The 27,292-nt window shown below is 41.5% G+C and overlaps 1 protein-coding gene across 5 annotated transcripts in view; it reads left to right on the forward strand.

The window, feature by feature from the left end:
• vegfab (vascular endothelial growth factor Ab) overlaps positions 1-25,980 on the forward strand; it is a 63,813-nt gene extending 37,833 nt beyond the window's left edge. For 2 of the 5 annotated variants that reach the window (XM_053887476.1, XM_053887477.1), the window contains exons 4-10: positions 10,860-10,902; positions 12,002-12,198; positions 13,756-13,832; positions 18,900-18,932; positions 21,195-21,269; positions 23,177-23,308; positions 24,681-25,980. In XM_053887476.1, coding sequence (XP_053743451.1) covers positions 12,013-12,198; positions 13,756-13,832; positions 18,900-18,932; positions 21,195-21,269; positions 23,177-23,308; positions 24,681-24,702 — 525 coding nt within the window. In that variant the 5' untranslated portion in view covers positions 10,860-10,902; positions 12,002-12,012 and the 3' untranslated portion in view covers positions 24,703-25,980. The other 3 variants (XM_053887473.1, XM_053887475.1, XM_053887474.1) reach the window with 3 other exon arrangements.
• The last annotated feature ends 1,312 nt before the right edge of the window (positions 25,981-27,292 follow it).

The following is a 27,292-nucleotide window of genomic DNA, read 5'->3' on the forward strand; positions in this document are numbered from 1 at the left end:
AATGTTAATACATCTGATGTTAATTGAATTACAGCAAGAAGGGGTACAGATATCTTTGGGGGGTTCTGTTTGTCCATCGTGGGATGTTTTGCACAGACAATTTGAAATCTTGGAATGAACCCTGTGATTCCTTGCCATGAGAGCCGTTGTTGCTGTCAAATGTCCACTTCCAGCGCCATCATTTTCCCCTCATGATCCACCCACTGCGTGAGTACACTATTGTTGGGTGGGGAAAGGAGGCAGTTGTGTCATTTGTGGAGTTGATACGTCTTTGGCAAGATATCGAGGGGAACAGCTTAAGAAGTAACTTGAACCCAACTGTGTTGTCAAACAACATTAAAGCAGGTTCTGGTGATCATAAATTATGAGCAGGTTGTTTTGCTTCTTAAAAAACTTCTAAAAAAGTGTTTTGACCTACTTCAATATATATTTCATAAATATCCTTGTCCCCTTGGCTTAGTGCAGCGATTCTTAACCATAGGACCGGGTCACTTGGTTGGGCCGCGAGCGTCTCCTTGAGGGCCGGTAAAGGTTTTTCTGTTTTACACCTTTGGCCATTAGCCACATATGGTGACAGTAGTGTGTCACTGAATTGACTTGACACAGCAAATCTGTGATAGTAAATAACTATAAAGTGAAAGTGATGTTGTCCGCCCAACAGTAAAAACTGTTCATGTAAGCACCTGTTGAAGCAGTTTTGAAAATTACTTTTATGGCGATACTTTAATTTACACTTCTTTGGAGTTTAAATGAAATATAGTCTTTTTATTTTATGATATTTAGACATGGTTTTATTATATTTATTTTATTCAGAATCTTCAGTTCAGTTTTTCAAATTTTCTCAACAGTTTGCGTCAAATGTATTGTTTTTCTTTTTCTTTAGAAAATTTGATAAATATGACTCAGTTCTGCTGTTGGTTGGACTTTTCGATGACATATAAATATCTTTGCGATGATCACATGGCTTCGCGTCATTTCACAAGGTTTTGGTTTGTTTACGGCTAAGTAGATTAAATATGGTTATTGATCACAAATGAAATGAAGTGTAATGAATGAGTTCTATTGCGTGGTCCCCGGGTTCATTTGTTCTGGGAAAGGTGGGCCCCGTGATCAAGAAGGGTAAGAACCCCTGGTTTAGGGAACATTTATTACCCTAAATAAACTACTTATTTATATGTATTGTCGCAGCATACTAGCCACTAGTTAAACATTATAACATATTGATAAGAGTCTTGTTTAGACTGACTAGATATTACCATGGAACTGAAAGTTCTCTCTAAACAACACTATAATTTCCAAGTATTAACTTGTACATAAACACGTAATGAGTATAGTATTAGCTAATAATTGATATATGTTCCCCTGTCTAAAGAGATATATAGATGGATCACAAACCTTCAGTTTCTGGAACGTTGTGCTATGCCTTTTGATTTAAAAAAAAATTCCATTCGAATCAGTTCTTGTTGGCGTCTGTGTTTTTCCATGTGGAAACCCTCCCACGTCCTGAGAGCCACAACGTCTTGAATGTTGGTACCTGCCCCCATCCATCAAGCCAAATCGCAGCCGTAAGAAACCTGCATGAGAGTGACTCATTACTTTCTCCCATCTAAACATGAAAGCGGTGATGTATTCTCCCGCTCACGTCGTCTGTAAACAAACTACAACAGACTCATGGCAGTTAGCATGTGACATGCCCACCAATTGTGTGGTGACATGGGTATTGTTAATTGTAGGTTGAAGGCAGCTGGATGTCTCACGCGGTGATTACCGTTTAGTCTGCACGTCTCCTCGGTGAGGGACAGTTGGTGTGTTATTATCCTGTAATGCAGTGGATGAATCAGGTTAATATCATAGTAAATATAAAAACATTACGCTGCCATGCTTACAGGAAGTGCGCTTTATGTGTCTGACTCGAACCTGGCTGGTTCTTTTCCATTGCTTTCTGGAATGCAGTATAAACATGTTTCAACAACATACACCGATTTACATGAAGCATTAATCCACAATTGGTTAACAATCAACACAGCCTTTCAACGTGCTCTGGGTGTGTCGCCCTCGCGCTGGAGTTTACAGCGCCAGTTTATGAATCAAGAGGTTTATAGTCCAATTGAAGCCCTTGTTGCATTTTATGGGTTCGGCCCTTCTGATGTGAGTGAGTAAATATTAGTCGACGGACAGCGTGCTTGACTCCACGTACTCAGATTCACTATAACTCCTCCGGTTTCTAGTGTCTCCTCACACATATAGCATCAAACTTCAATGCCACTGTGAACAATTCGCACTGATAATAGCAAGTAATGAGTCTAGAATTCGAGAATGAGTTTTGACCTAACAAAACGCTTGGCTGGAGGGAGCCATAAGTACTTGAGCTCAATACTCTGATTAGGGAAATCTGTCTTGTTCACAGCTAAATGGTTATAAATGGCAGCACGGTGTCACGAGGGTTTGCGCTGCTGACTCACGGCACGGAGGTCACAGGTTTGATTCGAGTTCCAGGTGAGTCATTGATCCTTTTTGTGTGGAGTTTTGATATTCTTCCTGTGCACGCGTGGGTTTCCATCAGGCACTCTGGTTTCCTCCCACGGTGGAAAACGATCCACTGTATGGGATAAAAACAGATGAAGTTGTTTAGGGTCTATCGAGGTATGGATGTGATGAAGGAGGACAGGTGTGTCTCTCGAGAGGATGTATATGTGAGGTACAGGTGAAGGAGGATGACTGAATGCTGCGGCAACCCGGGAATTGCTGAGGCAGAGGAATTCTATTTAAAGAAAAAATATAGAATGTAAAATACAGAAATTAAACACCCTGTTTTTCAGTAAGACGCCCTAAATTTCCCATCATTAGTGCCTGTATAGTGCATTGTACTGGTTTAGTTGAAAAGTGTTTCTTTTCGGTAATTTAATTAGATTGAAATTCATGCCTTTGTTTGTGTCAATAGTAACTCTGATAAGCCAAACAAATGCAGCCTCATGTGTCACTGAGGTATGGAGCATATTTATTAGCTTTAGTGGATCTCTTCTCGGTGAGGGTTGAGGTTTGGTCTATCACTTGTCGTTTATTTAAGGGCAGAGGTGAGCGCGTCTGAGCCCCGGTGCTTTCTGCTAAGTGATGACTGGAGTGTTTGTGTTTGTGAGGACGCCTGTGTGGTCATCAGGATGGAAGAGTTGTGACAGCAAGACAATGGAACGCACACACAGATAAGACAGATAGTGTTTGTGTGTGTGAGTGGATGGTGACTTCCCAAACACACCTGGTGATGTTCTCACAACAGAAGAAAGCTCTCAGATCAGCCACAGCAAACACTGGCAGTCTAATGGTCCCGGGCCGCTCTGAGCGGATAAGATTCAACTATTGACGAGGGAGAAGAGAACAATCCCGGGGTTTTACTGAGAGAGAGCGAGAGGAAGCTCTTGGATGAAGAGGTGAGAGCTGTTAAACAGGCAGATTAGTCTCTCTCAACCCAGCAAACAAAGAGGAATGCACTTCCTGTGTCAATCTTTGAGCTGATTTAGCATGTTTTTTTATTATTATTATTTTAATGAGTACAATTTCATGTCTCAATTGACAAAAATGCTATTGGATTTTTTTTTTTTTTTTCGGTCCTCTGAACTGATATATATATATATCTATATATATATATATATATATATATATATATATATATATATATATATATATATATATATATATATATATATATATATATATATATCTTTAGTATTGAAGATCAGGGAAAGAAACCCAGCCAAAGACAATTTTGACAGTTTAAAAAAACCCAAGCTGAATGTATCCTCAAACCAGAGGACCCAAAACTCTCACACTTTTAACAATTAGGAGTCTATTCCGCTAGTGTCTATTAACCTGCGCCTCCCAGGGCTATGTGATCGGCGACATCCGCCTTGTCTGTCAAGCCGGTGCCAGGAGGATGGGATGTGGTTTTTATTACTGTTTTAATTATCAGCAGTTCAAATAACTGAATTAATGCAGGGTGTGTTTCTCAAGACAGTGCTGAGGGGATGGCGCTGCAGTGTGAGTCAGACCTGCAATTAATCGTGTAAAAACTGGGAAAAGGGATCGGTGCCCATGAGAACTGTCAGTATACAAGGAGCAATACGGGAGTGCTAGGTGGCGCTGCTGTGTAATTATATACTTAGAAAGCAGTGTAGCATCAAACCTCCCAATGAATTCAAGAGCTTCAGGTGTGACAAAGTGAAAGTGTGTCTTTTTTTTTCTTGATTTCTTCTCAACAAACAATGAGGTCATAGCCACTTGTCTTCTTTCAGTTTCTTTTCACGCCATCATTTGTGTCTTCCGCTGGCTTTTCCTGAACTCTTCTTGAGCAAGAGAGCAAGACTGACTTACTGGAAGTGAGCGCCAGAGATAAAGTAAGCAAGCAGCTCTTTAAAATGAAGAAAAGAGCCGGCAGAAGAGAGGAAGGCATTTCTCATTCCGGTACAAAGCTGTTGAACTTTTGCTCCGGCGTCATCCCAAAGCTGAAGAGATAGCAGGATGCAGAGGGAAGCGGGAAGGGCGCTGAAGGTTGTGGCGGACGTGCGCCAGCTCTGCGCGACACGCTCCGGACAGCTGGCCCCGGTCAACGTTCGACTCTGTAATTGACTGTTGATTTATACGAGTGCTATCAGACGTGACTGGAGTCATCTGTGCTGCATTAAGTTGAAGGCGATTGCTACTAACCTTTAAATAAAGGGGCGTTTTTTTCAGATAATGATTTTATTAATAGGCCTTTTATCTGATAGTACACTTACGCAGGCATGAACAAGGTTGCCTCCTGGGTGACGTAACAACTGTTGACGTTCATCCAGGCACGGAAGTCACATGTTAGAAACTGCCAGAACACCGACGGTTAATTTGAGCTTTATCTAAATTAGAGGGTTCCTGGGACTTGGCCCTCACTTCCACCTTTCCCCTGTTGACAAAGTGAAGCGCCTGTGAGACAGAAACATTTGTAGGTGTTCAAGCAGGGGAAAAAAAATCTTTTGATTCTTCTGAAGTGAGAATTATACTTGATGACCTTGCAGAACGTGTCTATTCAATGCTCTGAATTATGATGAACCAAAAAATATTGGGAAATAATGTTAAGTACAATTGGAATGAGTTTTCTTTTCATACTTCAGTGAAGGTCAAAGTCAACTAATCGATGCCTACATCCCTCGCACATTTTTCGAAGCATTCAGCTTCATCTTGCGGAAGAATTTGCATTCAAACCAGCATTTTATACTCAGTTTATGAATCTATGATGGGCATCACTATTGGCAACTGTAAATATGAAAAGAAAAAGTGAAAGAAGAAAGAACTCAGGTTGCATCTTTTACTTGAAAGAGACACTGAGACTTTGATAACCAATGAAAATAGTAAGGCAAGTAACATTCCAGCGATGAACCTTTCAATGCTAATTTTGATAGTTGCACAGTCCAGGTGTGACAAACGGAAAAAGTAAGCGGACCAAAATGGAATGTTACTTGTTGCCAGGTAAAAAAAAAAAAAAGGTGTGTGTGGCAGTTGATCTAGTGGAATCCAGCTGCTACTTTATACTCTTGAACTGTATCACTTTCATTCTTAGTGACACACACACATAAATGCACTCCCTTCATCAAGTTCATTCAAGTTTATGTGCAATTGGAATATTGGATATATATTGATTCTGAAGTTTCATTTGAAGATTAAGTTGGGTGGGGAATAAAATGAAATACATCCGCCTTCAAGATGACATCAGTTTACTCCTGTTTATGTTGTGTTTGATGTCCTGTGTGTTTATATTCAGGAAGAGATGATGACGTATGCAACAATCCCATAAAGTCAATGCTGAAGAATCAAAGCAAAGAAATCATTCACAAGGACAGCATCTCATTTAAACATATAAAAGTTGGCTCACCTGTGTCGTCTGATTTGGAAACCTTAGCACGAGTGGCACTTTAATACATAGCAGTACAGTACTTGTTTTGCTATGCTTATGCCAGCCCCTGTACTTTTCATTATGCCCCAAATAAACTGAATGTCTTTTCTGTATTTTATATTATCTGTCTCTCTACTTCCACCTACACTCTTCTTTCTTTAAACCAGTGCGATTCATGATAAACCTTAGCAGCTCCTGCTGCTTGACTGGATATGAGTAATAGTACACAGTAGAGAAACACCGTAGCAGAATAGAAACAGAAGGAGGTGTTTAGAGTCTATTATTAAATGGTTAGATGGTGATCAATAAAGAATTATTTTGGGGAATTAGCTGAATGCTGGGTAACGGTGCTATTTTTAACAACAAACCTGTCCGGCCTACTATTAAGCTGTTGCTCTGACCAAACTGAGTTGGGCAGCAGCATATTTTTAGTTTAAAAAGTAGCTCTTTTGCACTTTTTTTTCTTTGATCTCACTTTGTTTGGGGTTTCATATGGTGCCTTGAGATACAACGTGTTGGCTTTTGCGATGACTTGGAAGCTTTCTGAGACACATAAGGTTCTATATTGCCCGCGGGATTTGACTAAAACAAAGGAGCAGGTGCAATATTAGGTCTTAATGTTTTGTGTACATACAAACTTTGGCGAGATGACGATTAGAGTGAGCCGTTGAGTCAACTGGCTCTCCTGCTCAGGGGTTCGGCCTTGGTCTTTCCGCCAAATTCCCCAATTGTGTGACGGTAACAGGTTTGCACTGGAATCACCCAACGTCCAGGAACCAGTGACGCTACGCTATCATGCGTCATTGTAAGCATCGATTGACGGGAGGTTGTTTATTGTCCCTCCAGCACGGGAGCATTTCATTAAAGTGTGTTTATGTGCACATCCATCTGCAGTCAGCACAAACACACATCCACGCTATAACCTTGCCCTCTTGAGCGTGTGCATACCAACACACACACTCTCTGAGTCAGCAGAAACAGGAGCTCTCTGACACCACTAATGAACTCAAGTGTTATTCTTCAATTAAACCAGGGACGAATGCGGGGTCAAGGAACTCCTCTCCTAGAGAATCCGGTTACAGGACGTCTCAGGCTCTCTCTCTTCCCGAAAGCTCTTTGTGCCTCTCAACTCTTCCTCCACTATCAAGCCATTGTCTTGCTCCGCGTGTAAAGTAATCGGTGGTTGTCAATGCAATGCCAGACGCATACCTGCAATCTTGCATCATTTCTTTCACCTCTTGCATCAATCTGTCTGAGCTGGCACTTACCTGCAGTAGGATTACAGCCCAGAAGAGGGCGTTACCACCTCAGGGAGAGTTAGAAAATAGTCTGACTTTTTGTTATTTATTTTTTATTGTTATTTTTTGTTGTTATTGAATTATAGATTGATTTTGTCAGTCAAATATATATGTATATATATGTATATATATATATATATATATATATATATATATATATATATATATATATATATATATATATATATATATATATATATATATATATATATATATATATATATATATATATATATATAACAATCATAGGTTTTTTGCTGACTTTTTAAGCAACTCAATGTGTTATGCTTTGAATTCAGTTTCAATTTATCAAGCAGGGAGATCTGCAGAGGAAGGAGTGGGACACCCTGGAGAGGTTGCCTTTACATGTGTACCACTCTCATCCCTGGTGCTTGTTCTGGTCCAGTGTGATCCAGAATCACCATTGTCGCTGTTCTTTGAATCGTACTTCGCGTTAGTCCCTTGAATTTTTTACTTCAGTGGTCTTGTTGGCCCCTGAGACAGTAAATCTTCACCCCTCAAACGGTGCTGAACTCATTGGACATCCTTGACAGTCCTTAAATGACTCCCTTTTCTTTCCGGCACTTCCTCTTCAGCTGTTGAAGATGAAGGAGAGGCAGAATTAAAGGAGAGCGAGGGACATTATAATGGAGGAGCGGAAGCAGCCCGGCAGCAGTCAGGTGTCTCCTTCACAGGGGAACGTCATAGAAAATCCATTCAGCGTTATTTAGGGAGGAAGTCACGATGCGCTAACTCCCCCTGCAAGCTGCCCGGTGTGACACAGTGTCAACTGGAGACAGCCGAGGCACAAACGGAAAGAGAGGGAGAGACAGAGAGAGGGAGTTGCAGGCTACGTGTCTAAACACACACACTCACTCAGACTTGCTGAGTGTTCAAGTTGGAAAACGGAAACTCACTATTATTGACTTCATGTTGAATCATCATTTTGGGAAACCGAAATCAGATGAATTTCAGTATATACGAGGTTTTTCTGGGACAGTACATTAAAATCCATGGAGATCTTCTGCCTTTCTTCATTTAAAAATCTATAAAAGTCAAGTAAAATAGTTCACTTTTATTAAGCACAACATTTGAATTCTAGATATTCATAGAGATACTCCTCAATTCATGCTACTAAATCTGAAACAAGATGACCATTCACCTACTTTCACCCATCAGGTGACCGTCTTATCATTAGAGGGACATGTGGTTTTGGCTGCTCATTTGCTGACTGTAGTGACAGTTGTATTGTAATGTGAATATATCTCTGCTTCATGAGGTCGTAGCTTGTTTTTGACACCATTTTACCCAACAGAGGCGTGTTTATATCTTGAAAAACCGAGCTTTTTCCTGTGAATTTATTGTTCATGCTTTGCTACTTGTTTAAAAACATGGCTAGAATGGCTCAGCCTAACTATAAATTTCAAGGTTGCAAGAGAAAATATCAATCATTATGAGGAAAGAGCGAAGGAACAAATAAGAATTCTACCATTTAAATAGTTTCAATCCATGACTTTAACTACATTCCTTTTTTGTTTCAGAATTTGACTCCAAAGAGCATTGATTGATTATCTATTTTACAAAAGTCAAGTCATTAGTTTTGTATTTTAATGTGAAAAATACAACATATTACTGAGTTTATATGTCTAATCTTAGAGGGATTCACTATTAGGAGCAGTGCTGGACTCGGCCTACAGGGGCCCTACCTACCCTGTCTAAATGATCCAATAACGATCCACGCCCACGGACCTCCCTCGCAGCCACTCTCACAGCGTGGAGAGAGACCGACTGAGGTGGATGTGTGCTGCTCGTCTGCTGCGCACTGACACACGCAAACACGCGCGCACACGGGTCGACTGACAGAAGCCAATCAGTGAACACAGTGAAAGTTGTTCAACTACTGTCTCTCACTGTGGGTCACTCGTCCACCCCGAGTCCGGTTCAGGTGTCCCCCCCCCTCCCGCGGCTGGAGTAAGGAGCGCAAGTTTCCAATGGACACTGGACACTTGGAAACGACTGGAGCAGCAGTCATGGGAATATCTCTGTAATGTGGATAGCTACTCCTCTACAGGAAAGTAAAGGTCTGCTGCGGAACAATGTGAGGCGTTTTTCGTCTTGGATTCTCGTGTTTTTGGATATCTTGAAAAATATTGGCAACAGTTGAAGAAGTTCATGCGCACAGGATCGTACGCCGCGACCCCTGGACCAACATGGATGTGGAGCCCCCTGCTCCTTATTTAGAATTAAAACTACAAGTTGTGTTGTAGTTGTTCACTGGTGGAAACAAAACGACACTTTTGGCTGCTTTTCTTTTCTTTATTTTTTTTTTCTTTTTCAAACGTGTGCGTGGATTAGATTGTCAACACGATGAACTTTATTGACAGTTTGACTTTATTATTTTTGACGCTTTCTGTTGTCAAGGTGAGCATGAAAAAAATCGTCGACCTCTCATGTCATTCGCTCGTCCTTGTCTCCACTCTGGCTAGGTCACTGCCGGCGTTAGAATAAACATTTTTGGGGGGAACATTTAAACAGTCGTGACGCACTAACCGGCGCACTGTACACCGGATCGTGTCGCGTATGGTCGGGGGTGATTTCTTGAAATGATTTTTAGTCAAGTTGCGAGTCTGGCTGATCCCAGGCCTGCTCGCAAGCACCTTGGGGATATATTTATGTTTTAAAGAGGCAGAGGCTTCATTCTGAATTAGGACAGCTTCGCTTCTGGACGCGCACTTTACGCACGCACCTTTATCACTTATATAATGGGACTCTCACCAAATCTCCAACCGGTTCTGCTTATTTGTCCGCAGCACTGTAAATAGTTGGCCATATAATCATTAATCGAGAGAGGAGGCTTGAGCAAAGGTGACGCTCGAACACGGGTAACGCTTTTGATCGCGCTTCTGGCGCGATTCCCCCATGATGTCCGACACGCATCACCTCTTAGTGGCCCCCACTTTGGAGACCACCCTGTGTTTATTTCACGAACCAGCTGATTCCATGATCCAGCCAGTCGCTCATCATTCGTTAGCTCCAGCATTAGCAGCTTGACGCCTCTGAATAATGGGGGGGCTCTCAGCAGATCCCCTCACGCCACCAGAAAGTGGGCGGGGTTTCTGCTCCGAACTGGAAACCTGACTCTCGCTCCTCTCTTCATTAAGAAACGGCGCGTCTCACGCAATATTGGCTTGATATTGCACCGGCGCCTGTGACGCCGCGGACGTGGAAAGTTGCCAAAATAAAAGCCTTTGTGATGAAAGTGGAGTGGTGACAGCTCGAACCCCGCATTGAGGGGGTGAAATTCTTACCGGCTTTAATGGCAGCCGTTATACTTCAGGCAACACAGAAGTATAACGGCTGCTGGTGTTGGAGGTGTTGGAACTGAAATGACATTAAACGGGTTACTTCCACATTATAAAGTTTCGCCACGTTGCTGCACACACGGAGACGTTTTTTACGGGACGGTTTTACTGCATGTCAAGGTGGTACGCTTTTATTTTGAAATCAATGAGAATAAAAGGGCTATAGAACGCCAGAACGGGACCCTACATCAAAGATGACGCACAGACAAGGAAAACTGTATCATTCCCTCCTGTTCGTTTTTGCTCAGTGCTCACTAACAAGCTGCTTTCCTCTCCTCGCAGAGCGCCCACATACCGAAGGAAGCAGCGAGAGGTCCACATGATGGTAGGTGTCCACCGCGCACCGTGGGAATACACCGCTGGCTCCCAGCCAGACTCAAAAGGGGGCTGCTGTAAGGTTCACCTTGACGATATTTGGGCAAATACCGCCGCCTAGTGGATTCATTTTTGCAGCTCATTTCTACTGAAATAGACAGACTCCAGCTGTTCTTCAATATGGATTATTCATGCTCGGCGTCCAGCCGAGAAACTGCGAGGAGCTTTTATAGATCGGAATTGCACAATCCCAAAATGTCGCCATTCGAATGTAAAATCCCAGACTAACCTTTCAGTTAATGTTAAGTCGCAGTGTTTGGTTTGGCCTGTCAGAGGGATTACTTTGTTTCAGTCAGTCCATGAATGATTGCTCGCCTCTTACTTATGTTTTGGAACCAGACTAAACTGAGAACTGACTGTAAGATAGCAAAAATGTGTACCTGTATCCTGTGGTTGTTGTGCAGGTGACGCAGGAAAGATCAGTTTATGTTTGAGCCATTTTGATCATAAGTCAGTGCCGGCTAATGTAGATGGTTATGGTTGTATGATGAAGGATTAGACGGGAGTTTGTATTGACAGGAAGTGTGGTAGCAAAGGGAATATGGTTCTAAATGGAAGGCTAGTTTCTCGTAAAGAAGTAGGTTGGTGGTCTGAGGTAGGTGCCTATACATTGGGGTGAGTTGGCTGTGCAATAAGTGTGCCAGTTGTTCTACTGGTTAGTGAGTTTTGTAGTTGTTTGGCTGCCTCCCAAGGCTTTGGGGTGTATCAATGCTCCTCCTAGTGGTTAAGAAATGAACTATAAAGACGAAAGAAGGGGGTTATGGTGGAGTCTTATATGCACCGGAACTGTGGTAGAACAGTGGGTATAAAGAGGTTTGTTCGTGGAAAACGGCAAGAAACACTGGAGTTGTTGGTGTGGGTTGTTGTAGGTTTGCAGGTTGGTTTGCCAGTCTAGTGCGGAATATGTCACTGTTTTTGGTTCCTGTGGGGTGCACCCTCACTGCCGGAGCAAAACTGATCTATCGATTTGCTCTGAGGAATTGATGAGGTCTGTTACATGGTCGTCCTCCATACGCAAGAAACTGACACATTCTGTATTTCCCTCTCAGTGATCCCGTTAATGGAGGTGTACAACAAGAGCTTGTGTAAGCCGCGAGAGCTTTTGGTGGAGATCCTGCAAGAGTACCCCGATGAGGTAGAGCACATCTTCATCCCTTCCTGTGTGGTGCTCACCCGCTGCGCCGGCTGCTGCAACGATGAGACCCTGCAGTGTATGCCCACGGCCACCAGAAACGTTACCATGGAGGTTAGTGGATGGAGCCAATTTTGCTTAATATTTGAACATTTTTGGATGAATTGAAGTAGAGCTAGGGGATTCAAGTGGCAGTTTCTGTTGCGCTTTGCCTTCTAGCTTGTAATGATTGCCTTTCCTTTTTTGCAAATTAAATTATAACTTGATGTGTGTATGAACCACATCAATCAACTGCAGCTTCTCTTGTTGCTGTTAGTTTTTGCTAGTTACCCAAACAGTATTGAAAAAATCGATTCTTAGCTTCCTGTTTACAAAGTCGGGAGTTGGCAACCTCCACTTTTCATCCTATTCCCTACGGTGAATCCAATTTTTTTCCCTCAAACAAACAACAAACAACTAGTTTTATGTAAAAATATAGCATATATGTGTTTTATGCATCCATAAATGTCTCTACAATCAGTCTTTCATTCCGTATCTAGCAAAGATATCCAATTTTAGTTTGTTTTTGTACTTCATTTTACTCAAACATAACCCTTCAAAATATCTATTTCTGTTTAGTTTTGTAATATTTGTATTTATATACTTCATTATGTAAGATTCTAATTTTCATGCACATTTCAATATTTCAAAAAATATATATTTTGATTGTGATATTACGTCCGTCCACCTTCCTCTTTAGGATACTATTAATCAGTTCTATTCTATTCTTTCATAGTCATGACTTCGTTATTTTGGTTCGGAACTGACATATTTTGGTATATTTCTATATTATTTCTCATTGTAACAAAACAATACTATAAAATCCTTTAAAATGATTTGTAATCGTAACCCAATTTGGCCCATCTGTTAAATTTTATGATTACTAATGCACTGTACTAAATACAACAGCACAATTCCTTACAGCACAATTACATTTTAATGACAATGAAAATGACATTAACCTCCCAAAAATGTAAGTTTTTGTAAGTGACATTCTTCTTTACTTACCACCGATTAGCCTTTGAGAATAAAAACTTACTTATTTTATTAAACTAATTTGCTGCTTTAGACATCCGAGCTTTTAAATTTGGTTCGAGAATTAATAATAATTAAAAAAAAAATCATGTGACTTTTCTTCTGTTTGACCTTTCAAATTGTTTCACAAACGCTTTTATGGGGATTATTAAGTCATATTAACCATTAACACACTTAAATGACCGTATTTGGATGGAATAATCATAAATAGTTAGTCATGAGTTTTTACTTTGGAAGAATTATGAGGTCATGCTCAGTGCGTTCCGATTTGAGGGAAAACTACCGTCCTTCAGAAATGGTTCTGTAATTGCCTGGTAAATGTTCTTGATAATGGCGAGTTAATGGATAATTTCCCAATCGAAAGTTATTTTTCCATGATACAAAATGTCCCTTTTGTTATCTTAATAATCATCTAAGCACAAAAATCACTATAAAATATCTAAACAAAACCAATATATATATAAAAAAATCTGCTTTGACTGTGTTTCATTTGATTTGGGGATAATTTGTGGTGTATATGTTGCTTCATGTTGTAGATATTTCACATGAATGTTGTTGAAAATATAAATGATTGTGTCTGTTTGTCGCCTTTTTCAGATAAAAAGAATAAAACTCCAACGACAGCAAAGTGATATATTTATGAGCTTCACAGAACACAGTGCATGTGAGTGTAGGTAAGAAACCTTGAACACACACACTCACACACAACACAACACAACAAATTGAGCTTGCAATGTGAGCTGTGACATCTTGTGCACCTGAAGATCATAATTCAATGAGCTCATATACTGCAAATGGTCTTGCAGCGTCCTGCTAATAACCAGAACTGGAATCTGATTTCCTCAGCCAGTGGCAAAAAAATGTATGAATTGGAGGAAACTGTATTATAAGTTAAATATTGAAGAACTGAGATGCCTAAATTTATGCTGATAAAAACAAAATATCTTGATCTAATAGTTAACAAGGTTAACAAAAATATTTTTCATTCAACCTCACGTCGAAGTCAACCAACATGACATTTTCATGTAAAACCCTGCAGATCTAACATTAACTCCTGATCTGCATAGGAGCGATCTGAAAGGTGGAGCGAGTTCTGCTGCTGGTTATCCTCATTCCATCTCCTTGCTCAACTTTTGTGCCAGCTCAGTCCTTTGTTTTCCTCTGGAGACATGTGGCGGTCATTGCAGTATTTGTGTTCCTCATGTATTACGCTACAAATAACAGGACTGCAATGCTGATTTTAACCAGCAGTTTTCATTGTAACAAGACATAGAGCTTCTCTACTCTTTTATGTGGAGTACATACTCAGTTATGATCATGCAAAATCTAGAAGGTGTCTGGTGAAGTTCAACAGTTTTCTCCAATGCCCTGAACGAACGAACAGCTTCCCTGAATTGACCCGCCTCTTGCTTACGACCAGCTGTGATTGGCTGCGAGAGTCGCCAGTTGTCTGTCATGTTGTTGAGGTTGGAGCGCCTCTAACAGTCAACAGCCCGTCTTCTTGGAACGATGACGACATGAACGAGTCGGCGAGTTAAACATTAACTCCAGTGTCGTCCTCTCGCTTCTTTGGCTTCCATTCAAAAATTTCACATTTCCTTCCAGCTTCTTATCTACAAAACGCACAAACTTAGATGGCACTCAAGGAGGGATTCTTATGCAATCTGGAGTTGGCTGGCAAGACAGAGGCAAACTCAAGTTAGCAGATACCCAACTGCTCTGACTGTGGAAGTCGATCCTGCACTTATCGGAATACAATAGACCTTTAAGGAATCTCTACAGTATTTCTTGTGGTGCTGTTGGTTTGTGACCTCCAGAACTCACTGGTTGGTTGACTAGCGGGTGAGACGAATGAGGATCAGCACGGCTAAATCTGAGCTGGAGAAGGCTGGACTAGATTGGGAAAGAGTCCTGGTCTCCCCTGAACTTCAGCCTGGGATTTTGACCCCATCTTTCACTTGCAATATTGGCTCTCCCTTAAGAGCGATTCCACTTTTTAAGGAGGACCGTTAAGGACGTACAATGTGCACCGCTGTTCTCCTAACATCAAACATCATTTCCTCAGGCAGGGAGCTAGCATCTTCCTTTGAGATAAGATGAGGAGCTGCAACTTCTCCTCATTGAAAAGGTGACATTTGAGGTGGTCCAGGCACAGATGGTGGTGGCACTTTATGTGAACATTACAAACCGAGAAAACCGTACCAAGCTTCCACACGCTTGCTGCTGATCACTTCATATTTGAGTCGGAAAACAATTCATTTCTTTCTATTCTCTGGTTAGAGAAAGTCAAACATATTTGAATCTAAAATGACTCTGCACATACTTGAACTGAACGGTGAGCGAGGCGCTACATCCCAGCCCTGAAGAGGCAGCGACTGACGAGAAACAGATAAACCAATGTTTCTAAAACATCTCCCATTATTTATTCTTAATCTCTCCTCTGTCATATCTGACGGCATTCGACTGAACCTGGAAAGCGGTGTGTGTGTTTTCCACTTTTTGAGGGGGCTGTGAAGGATTTTGTTTTATTTGCTGTTGTATCTTCTATTCATGTTCGAGCAGCACAAAGTGCGTCACCGAGTGAGAAGTGAAGGCAAGGAGACTCGAACCCCACCTCCCACTCTTTATTCTGACACATAATAGAGAGCTTTAGTGAGAAACCCTCCCAACTGTGGCAGCACATCTCACCTCCAATCTAGATAAAAGATGTTTGCGAGGATACAAGAATGCATTTCCAAGATAATGTCTAAAGATTAATCCCTTCATTTTTAATGTTCCTTCGGCTCCATTTCTCCTCCCAGATATGACTTTGCAATATTGTCTGGACTGTTGACAAAATATTTCCCGTGTGTGTTGAGTGGAGCACCAACAGTCACTGATTCTTATCGGAGGCTCATTTCTGTTATCGTCCGCTCAGTAATGATGCAGGCTACTTAGAAACCGCAGAGCAGATCCACAGCAGACTCACGCTGAGCTCTCTCACGCAGCCCTGCGGCATCTCTCCTGCTCTCCTCCTCTTATCAGTATAGTAACATGTATGCTTCTTTTTTTTTCCTATGGAAACCCCACCATCACTCATGCTATCATATTTGTCAGACGGAAGTCAGATTCAGCGTGAATCATTATTCATCTTAAAAATGGATATGAAAACTAGAATCGATAATAAGTAATTTTGTCAATAAATGGAACTGCTAATCGATTAATGTAATGATGGTGTTAATTTTGTACACTATATTTTAAACTTTTTTCATTTAAAATGTTTTTTTTTTTAACACCATTGTTAGACAATTTTTTGTGTTAATTTATGTATTTCTTCATATATTATTTTATTTGTATTTTTGTATTATTTATCTTTTGATTGTTTAGTGTTTGCCCAAACTCAGATTAATCCGTGGATCAGTTGATTCATTTTGATTAATCACGATTAAATTTTAAAACCATTTTAAGTCATCTTGCCCCAGACTAAAGAAAGCAGGGACTTTATTTATTACATTTTTATTTTTATATTTATTAAACACATTAATAGTTGATGTTATTTAAAAAAATGAACATTTATTTTTATGTATATTTTTGTTATTTTTATTTATGTATTTTATTTTATGTTTCTTTCTTTCTTTCTTTCTTTATTTTTATACGCAATACTGATGTGCCACTTTCCAAAATATTCTGAATTTAATTCCTCTAACTACTGCATGACCTCAACACTCCCATAGTTAAACATTGTAAATTTAGTAAATATTGCCACCAGAGCTTGAGCTAATATCGTAATTTCCGACGCACCTGAACTCACCTCTCTATCAGAATCTTTAATAACTATCCTGACATTTAGCTGAGTCAGACAGTGGCTAAACATGATCATGCCGCGCCAAAGACAATCATCTGGTGCAAAACAAATTAGTGTTACGTTGAGATTACGCTCTCAAGCCACAGGGCACCAACTGGATTCCCACCCTCTGCTTTACTCTCCCAACTCATTACCGTAACCAGTTGTGCCTGCCAGTGGATAAATATTTCTTCTTCCATTGAGGAAATAATATTATTTTAATTGTAGCTAAGAGTTTTGAAAGCCCTTTTTCATTTATTTATGGAATTGCATAATAAGCGGAGCATTTGTTGAAACTGTAAATATGATGTGTTGCGACATCACCGAGGATTTGGCCGGCGTTCCCTCGCCCAGTGCAATAACCCAGATGCGACCTGTGGTGGTGTGAGTGTTGAAGGTGAATGGCTCGAGCTAAGCTGTGCTACGTTTTCATCTGGGCTCGTACAAATAAGTAAACCATTGTATGTGCTCGGGACGCTGCTGAGTACTTTTGCACTCTTAAGATCTGGAGTCCCGGTGATGGATTAATGAACTGCAGAGCGCTCATATGATTCATAAATTGAATTTGAAGGTGCTATTCATTTTCCCACTGAAGCAAATATAATCGTTTTCTAGTAGAACGGCAACCATCAATCAACAGCTGCGGCGTACTGACTGGCAGAATGAAGGAGAAACGTGTAAATGCAGTTTTCTTCTTGCCCCTTGCAAGTGAATGGAGATTTGACGGTGAGATGAATCAGCGCCGCGGTATTTGCATAATACCTATGCTATGACTTGTTTGAATGACATCTACTGTCTTTCATGACGGTGGAAAGAGGATTTTAGGAGTTGTCTTCTTAACATGTAGGAGTGCTCATGTACTACATAATAGCGCTGATAACAAGTTGCAGCTGTCAAAGGGTGGGGTGGGGAGACCATGCAGAGGTGCGTTCATCGCCGAGGACTAACATTTGAGTATGGTTCAGAGCACAAGCCACTGAAGCAAGAGGACGTGAGCAAGCAGGAGAAACTGGGGTCACGGGCTGTGGTGTTAACCCAGCACTGTAATGATTCAAATCCCTCCCGTTTGGTTGGAGTTTCCAGTCAGAATCTGAGTCGCCACTGACTCCCAACTGAGGAATCTGTTGCGTAGATTGCTGTCTTGTTACGGATAAAGTGACTGCATCTTGGAGTCCGACTTAATCCGTGTCTGCTCGGACACTGTGTTGACACGTTTAATGGTTAGTTAAGCTTCTGTTAGTAGCTCAGCAGGAAGACATGTCGGATTGTCATTTATAGTTGGCAAATCGTCGGTACCTTCGCACACTCAATGACCTGTTTTTCCGGAAACCAGAGACACAAACAAAGGATGCTAAACAGTTAACGTTTGTTCTGAATTTTCTCACTTAAATAAAATATATTGTGTGAGTATTTAACTTAAATATAGTTTGCCGCAAACTTTTGGTTCACATTCAGCTCCGCAGTGTTTTCCTGTGTGAATATTGCAAATGCATTTCCTGCCTTTCAATGGCAGATCAACGTCTTCCAATATATAAAACCGAAATTGCAATGGAGTCCATTTAAAAGTGGCATTAGGAAGAGTACGTTTAGATCAAGACTCCACCTATAGACATCCTGAGAAGTTGTATGGAGAACTCACCGGCTGCAAGTCCATGACCTTTTTGAAGCATTCGGTGTTTCCCAACACTTTTGGCAAACTCTTTCACCATCAAGTATCAGCGATTGCACACACCCCTTTGTGTGGCCTGTGCGAACGTGTGTGTATGTGCGTGCAAGTGTGCGAAATGTGTGAAAGCCGTTTAATCACCCCTCCTGCCAAAACACAAGCATGTTTCGGGATTTGAAAAGATCGATATGTGGTTATCTGTTTATGTAAAGAAGGTAATCTAAAAGCTGTTTCTTTTCCTCTCTGCTGCAGGTTGAGGAAAGAAGTGAAAGAACAGAGAGAAAAGTGAGTACTGCTTGTTTGTGGCTGTAGTGGGATGTACAAGGCTCTGGTTTGGTGTTATGGTTCTGAGACTTCTGCTACTCTGCTTCTTCATTTCCCCACATTTGCTATGAGACAATGGAAGTGAAACGCATTCATTGACGAAAACTAAAATCACTTTAAGCCTGTGAAGTGAGCGTGAAAGTGTATTTACAAAATGAGTATATGCAGAGCAGCAACAAAAGGGAACTTGATTGGCTGATAAGATGCTCAATGGTAGGGAAGAAGTGGCTTTCAGTATTTAACAGTTTATCTTACTGAGATGCCGATGAATTGTAAGTAGCATTCAACTTAAATGAAGCAGGATGTTCCCCTTTTTCTACATTTCCTTTAATATCGGAGCAATTTTCCATTTGAAAATATTGATGTGGACGATTTTCAGCTATACTTAATCACCTAAATCTCAAAAAATGACATTGTAGATCCTTTACAGTCCTCTTAGCGTCTGTCGACATGGTAGACTGTCGACAAAAACAACAGAAAACTCCAGGCATTTTCCCAACATGGGGCAGACATCCCAGCGAACTGGACCTAATTCCTGCGCTGCTAAAGCTCTAGAGAGGAGCATGATACCTCAGGTCCACTGGCTAACACAGATACAATAAATCAAATCAGTTTTAGAATGTCCCAGTGACCACACACCTTGATGTTTTGGGGACCCCACTGCTGTCAGTCTATAGATAATGACTTGACTGAAGAGTCAAGACGGCTAGGGAGGGTAAGATTGAGTGAGCTTTTCCTGATGGAATCTCTAAAACAATCCACAAGATGCAAGGCCAAATCATAGCTTCTTACAGGTGTTGGAATCTAAAGTGATTTTGTTTTCCCAAGTGGCTGCACTCGCTTCTATATTAACAGACCTCCAGCATCTCATTCTTAATTCCACTCTGCCTTCTGGCCATCTGAATCCTTGCTGCTTCACTGAACCCGGGCTGAGGTTTTGCTGGGTGATGAACTGGAGGGAGACCAGCAGGTGGTTGAGTGACACTCTGAGAGGTCATTGACCCCCACGTACCTGTCCTTCACCCGTTTCCTGCCTCTTTACATTCCTCCCGTCGTTCCTTTACTGTTTCGATCCCAGTGACTGGTCGCTGTGCCATAGATAAGAGTTGTTGAAGAACTCTTTGTAGTCCGCCTCAAACAGCAGAAGACAGGGTCGTTAAAGCGCTTAAAAGGAACAGTCGTCGTTATCTGTGCGTTGCCGGGTGCCTGTATTTTGGTTTTATGTCGAGTTGTCAGTCATTTAGATAAGACTGCGTTTGGAGACCTCCTATTTAATCTTCTCTTAACCGTTTTATGGGCCGGACTTCGGTGGCGTGCTGCCCTGAAGCTGATAGCCGGCAAGGTCAGTGAACTGTGTTTTAGACTGGTACAGCTTCATCTTCTGTCAGTGGGCTGCTAACGTTGCCCTCACCGCCAGGTTACTGAGCAGGTCCATCTGATGTGGTCCAGGCTGTATAAAGTTGAAAACACAGCCGACACATTCGCTGTTCACTTGCCGTGCTTGTTGGTGTTTTGTTTGTAAGCATTGATAAAAAAATAAAAAATTAAAAAAATTATATATATATATATATATATATATGTAAATACATGTTTGATACAACAGGGGAAGGGTGCTTTTTAATATCAGTGCTTAAAAATGAAGCACCTAAAATACAGGAATAGAGTGAATGTGTCGGCTATATTTCAGCTTGGACACATGAACCTCCAGGTGTCTCCAGTATCTGCCAGCCAGCATTTACAAGAAGCTCCTCCTGCGCACTTCTAAAGCTACAAAGAGTTTGACCCACTTACACGGGAAGATGCTGTTTTGTTGCGATCCAGCTTTATTGTCCGCCGCTCATCTGGGAAATCTTAGAGGAGCGTATCGAGCCAAACCTCAACTTCAATAAAAAGCTTACATAGTCTGCAGAGTATTCGGACAGTTTGATCATTGTTCTGTGGCTTGGAACATTTGATAGTCATTATTAGGCTAACTGTGGGAAAGCAAAACATTAAGCAGCTTTTTTTTTTTTTTTTTTTGGTCTTATCAGTCCTCACTAGTAATTCTTGTCATTCTGTCTGCTTCAAATCCATTCCAATCATCAGCAATTTGCTGCCATAAATCTGTAATTCTTGGCGCTAATTGAGGGCAAGTTTAGAAGCACAGCCACGCCACAGTTCATTTCCTCTCTCCCGCCACTCTCTCAGGCGTCCCTCTGCCTTCTTCTCCTCTCTCTCTTCCAGAACATCCCGGAAAGGCAAGGCCAAAGGCCAAAAGAGAAAGCGAAAGAAAAGCCGCGACAAAACAATTGCCGACGCGTATGTCAGCTCCGCCTTCTCCACCTACCTGCACCTGAGTGTTGCGCTACTCATTACTAAGCTCATTTGGGAGGAGCTTTTTTGCCCCTTTTAATCTGCACCATTCCATTTTTTTTTTTTTTTGGTCGATCGGCATGTTGCTTCTGTGAACGTCATGTGCCTGTGTGTTGTCAGCTGTGTCCGTCCCTCCAGGATTTCGTGGCCTCTTGTGTCGTGATTGTGGGCGGAAATACATTTTTCCGAAACTTTCTTCACCAATCTATTTGCTTTTCATCCACCACAAAACAGTATTGATAAGAATATCATACATATCAGTTGCGTTTAAACACGCTTTCTCAGATTATCTATGTAGATCAATTGAATCAACAGTAATTTTAATTACAGTAATAGTTCATTTGGGGGGGAATCTTTTTTTTTTTCTGGACAAGATTATACAGATAATCTTACTGAAGCGTAGTGCATCCACAAGAAATTTTGTTTTGCCAAGATTATACATTTTTCGAGTTTGTTTTTTTTGTGTGGTAATTTTTATATTAATTTAAAAAGTAACAGAGGATACTCAAAATAAACTGAAGTTTAAAGTTGAAAAAATCCAACTTTTATTTAGACCATCCAAACATTTTTTTCCGAAAATAAATAGAATAATATTTAAATGTAGTTCCTAAATAAGCCATTGGATTGATCAAATTTCTAGTGAATATCTTTCCTGACCCAATAACAATGTAGCAACACCTTCAACCCAACCTACAGGGCCGTAGGGTAATGGTTTATTTCAGGCGGGTGTGACCCAGATCCCACTGAGAATCCAAAATTATGTTGCCATATTTGGCGGGACCCTGTATCAATATGCGTCAACTTCTTCTCCTTAGTGGGTGTGGCTAATGACACAGGTCAGTCTTGTATTAAGAGCAATAATGCTCCTTCAACTTTCCTTACCTGTCGACCTGAAATAGTGACATAGTTTCAGAACAGTTTTTGCGATGCTGTTGACAACTAAAGATACTGTACTGTGCTCTGTCGTCGGCAAAAATTGTGGAGGGACAGTTCCATGTTAACATTTTAACAGCTTTATCGATGACCACCACATGCCATCGTACCACTCACAAACAAACGCTCACCAGCCTGTAAACGTCCATGAGACCGGGACAAAATTCTGACAGCAGCCATCACAAGGAACCTGATAGTTGGAGGGCATAAACAGGTCTCAGATCAGCGAGTCACAGGTCCACCACCAGCATGGCTCTGATCTGGTATCTGCTCTGGGATCCGCTGGATTATAATCTGTGTTGAGTCTGTGCTGCTTTGCTGTGTCTTCTCTTCTTTTTCTCCTTTCATCTTTCCCAAACAGGTTTGTGAACTCTGCTGGTACTTTTTATGTAACGTGCCGGTAGCGGCGATTGTGATCGGTTGCTTTTGTGTTTTGGCTCGGGGAGAGTTGTAAACTTGTTTTTGTGTCACAACGTAACTGTTTTATTCTTCTTACCTGGTATAGAGCGTGTGTATCCTTCTCTGTTGTGACATCAGATGTCTGTAAAAAAGGTGGTGCCGCTCAATAAAATGAACCCTTTTTTTTCCAAGCAGGCTCTCGAGTCTTCTTCAGTCTGTCCTGCCATCCTCTCCTGTCTGAACTGCATGAAGGCCTCAGCTTTGCTCGTGCATGTCTTAAACTAACAAGCTTGCGAGTGGTCCAATCGAAGCGGGAGAGTTCGGGGGGCGTGCGGGCGGGTAATTTTACTGCTTGTATATTTGCCTGCGCCGCGGGAGGTGGTGCGCAACTCTGCCCGCCGTACGGGTCAAGGCAGCGGGATGTCTTTTTGGAAGGGAATGGAGCGTTGAAAGGGTTGTGACCCGAGTGTAACCAGGTCTCGCTGGGCTGATGATAACCTGCTCTCCGTCTCTGTCCGCAGGGTCTGTGAGCCGTGCACAGACAAGAGGAAGCGTTTATTCGTGCAGGATCCTGTAACCTGCCGGTGTTCATGCAAACACACAGACGAATACTGTAAAGATCGCCAACTAGAGCTCAACGAGAAGACCTGCAAGTAAGTCCATTTTTACTTTCTTAAGTAGTGGCTCGCAGTGGACTGACACCTTGTGGTGGCGTCGAATTTTAAACCTCACGCTACGCGTTGCCTGCTCGCTCGCGTCCTCCTTCTTGGGTTTCCTGTGGGCACCACAGTTTCCTCCCGCAGACCAAAAACATGCAGATAAGGTCAATTAGAGACTGTGAATGAAGCTCGTCGTACTAGCTTTTCCCAAACGTCCAGAAGGATCAATTCCCGAAACAAAACAAACACCTCTGAAGAAACTCTTGGAAGTCGATCAAAGAAAACTTGGAGCTGCATAATATCAGCCTCAATTATGCAACGGCATGGATGGGATGGTGTTTCGGTCCAACATTTTTGGGATGCGGTAACAAAAACTGTTGTGAAATGCCTTCGAGGATGAACAAGTGAAACTCCAGGGAAACTAGTCACCACAGGATTCGTCCTGGCACCTGATTTTTTTTTTGTTTTTGGTGATGTGCTAGCTGCTAGTTCATATTTAAAGTTCAAGACAGGTTCAATTTTGAGGGACAGTCAACCAGGAACATGGCGGAGCGTGTAGTATTTCTGGCTGATAGTACTGCAAACTGACATTATGCAGGTTATGATTTGTTTATTTTCATTTTAGCAATACACTTTGTATTAGTTCTTGGCATATAAATACTCTCTTTCTCACGTGGAGTTTGACTTTCTGTGCTTGTCTTCACTCGGTACTCTGATTTCCTCCCTCAAAAGCATGCCAGTCCATGGTGTTGCCTCTGTAAGGCAATAAGTGGACACTAACCACAATTTGATGCAAGTTATCCAAACATTTTTTTTTATTTAAACAAATATCAGGTAATTTTTCGAATATATTTTTTAGAAATTAATTGTATTTTAATTAATGACAGAAAAAATGTAATATATTGATGCAAATAACACAGATACAGATATACCTTCTTACATGAGAAACATTTTTCACTGCACCAATTTCAGGAGCACCTAAATGGAAAATGTGATGTCATAACCAAAACATCCACAACAGATTTAAGTATAAAAATGTGTCGCGATGGGCTGATGAGGCTTCATGAAACAGTGTCCTTATTTTCAGAGCTCAGCAGGGGACGCTCTCAGTTTAAAAATGATTCATTGAAATGGTTGTTCAAAGCTGTTCAAAGACTTTTGAGCAGAGAGTGCCCCCTAGTGGCCTCTGAAAATGAGGACACTGTTTCATGAAGCCTCAGACTAAAAATATGCAGCAAATTGTTTTCTCAATTGTTTTTCTCAATTCCTTTGCCGCGTTCCCGATATGTTTCTGCACCAGCCCGAGCCTGGCGTGTTCTGGCCTTTATCTTACCGTCCTGTGACCCAACCCTCTCTTCCTCCTCAGATGTGACCAGCCCAGAAGATGAGAGACCCATCGGCGCCAGATGAAGTAGTATTCTCAATATTTTTACAGCACTTTTTTTTTCCTTCTGTTCCGTGGATACCATTCCCTCCCTCGGCCTGACTGACTGACACAGGAACAGACTGGTTTCTCCTCCCACAGTGTGTAAATAGACCAGTACAGAGTTGTTATGCTGCTATAAATCTAAAACTAACTAAACCCCTCCAATCCCCCAGCCCCACCATAAAGACTAACTTGCTTGTGACGCAGGTGTAAGTGTTGTTAAATTCCTCATATGCAACTATATATTCACTGGATCTACTGTCGCTGTGTGTGGGATTTAAAGGCGTTTGCTGTGACGGCGCACACACTCAAAGCGAAAGACGGATCTTCTCTTTTTGAGGAACAGGAGCAGGACCGACTGAGACACGGCTGTGCCACTAAAGGGATTGGACGTTGCATGGAAACCACAGAGAGAATCTTTTTACTGTAGGTCGATTCCATTTGAAAACTGTGCCTCATCATGAACTGAAAAAAAGAGTGCTTTATAAATTATTTTTGCTTCCTTTGTCTCCAGAACATCTAGGTAGCAAGTTAACAGAACCCAATGATTTCATATCTTCTCTTATTATACGACATATCTCTACACCATAGTTCAGTCTAGATAATTTATGAGTATTTTTCAGTATTCAGTCTCTTTCCTCTATTTAATTTGGTGTATTTATATATGCGGTGTTATGTATCTGTGGCTGTCTCTGCGTCTGCCCCCCGCCTCACTGATGGCTTAGCATTAGAAACCCCAAATCAGTAATTATTTTTTTAACATTCCCTCAAGTGAGTATTTTTAGTCATGTAAATTTTGGGTCATATTTTAACATGTCTGTGTGTGTGTGTTGACAAGTGCGTTTCAGTAGGTGATGAACTTCTTCCATACGTAACCTCAAATTGGAGAAACATTTGTGCCATCAGTCTTATATTCGCTTTTCTGTGTTCACTACTATTAACCTCTTTCCGTGTATTTATTTCGAAATGATATTGTTTTTATATAAAATAAGGAAAATGTTGCCGTTGTTGTTCGTGTGTACATTTTATTTTGGCATAATCCACATCATATAGGTATAATTTAAGTCAAGATCACATTTTTTTGGTCTCATGATTTTCCATCCCAGCACGACCCTTGAGCAAGGCGTACTCGCAAAACTGATGAGAACTTGAGGCTGCCAGATTCTGTCGCTACCTATCTCCATAAACCAAAGAACAATTTTCCCTTCCGCATTCTTGGATTAGCCACTTTCTCCCTGACACTTTAGCGGTAGCTGATCTCCAGGCCCCTGGTTCAAATCTAAACCTTATGAATTTAGATTAAGTGGAGGTTTGGGGATCTATGGCCTTGTTTGTTTTGAGACCAGCTCCCTCTTAGCTTCATTGCCTGCTCTTTCTGGCCGGATTAGCGCCTGTGCGGCAATAATGCCGCCATGCCAACGCTGCGCTCCCCCTGACTCAGGCTCTTTACGTGCATACCGAAATATAAAGCACAGCATATAATCCCTGTAAATTGTGGGGCCCCTTCTTTGGGTAAAACGCCCCAAAGAATGCCTTAAACCACTTAATCTGTGATTTAGCAAGAGCTCAGAAATAAGGGAGCTAGCTAGCAGCCAGACTGTTTGCGCTGGATTAATATCCGTCTGGACTGTTAATGGAAAATCAAACGCTGTAAATAATGCAATTCTAGATTTTTGATCGGCAATGTCATGTTAGCGTTGTGCGCCTCTGAGCCTTCTCTCTCTTTATGGACCCCTGAGTGCCTCCAAATATGCTGCCCCATTCGCTTCCCATCTTCTTTCCATAAGCCGGAGCCTCAACAGCAGACTGACCTCACCGTTTCCGGGCAACTTGTGCTGGTTCTTTAAGTAAACAGGTGGTTTTGTCTGCTAAAATTAGGCGTATAAATGTGGCTGGTTCTTATCTCGAACAAGGGGAACATGGCAGCTGCTCTGCAATCACAGGCCTTGTTTATGCCATGGCCAAGTAGGTGAAAGAAAACTTCCGCAATCCATTTTTTTTCTTTTATATTCTTTGCTTCAAAAAGCCTCCCAAGCTCTTAGAAACCATTCCCAGGTTCTCCATTCCTTAACGTGTCCTGGCGTCTCACCGTCTCTATTATAGTACGCATCTTCCTCCTCAGCAAATATCTCTTACAACAGTCTTCTTCAGTGGTCTGCCTTGAAAGACCTTCTTCATGGACTGAGGGTAAAGTAGCGATGACATTGCGAGTTATACCTCACTACATATTGACAACAACAGCAGAAAACTCCCACCACGCTAGAAATCGATGTGACTAAAGCTCTTGCCTCCAGGAAATCGCAATGTTTGTAATTTCAACTGGTCTCTGCGCGTTCTGGGAGGCACTGCAATTTTGACCAATCGCTGTGACTTTCCTGCCAATTCGACCAGTCACTTCAGTCCCCTTGCGCTGCTTGTGCGTCATGAACTGCGATGCATATTCGCCCAAATATTACCAACAAGGTTTACGTTTTAGACGACTCTGAAACGATTCTTAAACGTCCCAATTCCGATTATTTCAATGCATAATAGGCTGAACTAAAATGTTGTTC

This window comes from Synchiropus splendidus, chromosome 15 (genome assembly GCF_027744825.2).
Source record: "Synchiropus splendidus isolate RoL2022-P1 chromosome 15, RoL_Sspl_1.0, whole genome shotgun sequence".
In the NCBI taxonomy this organism is placed as follows: Eukaryota; Metazoa; Chordata; class Actinopteri; order Syngnathiformes; family Callionymidae; genus Synchiropus; species Synchiropus splendidus.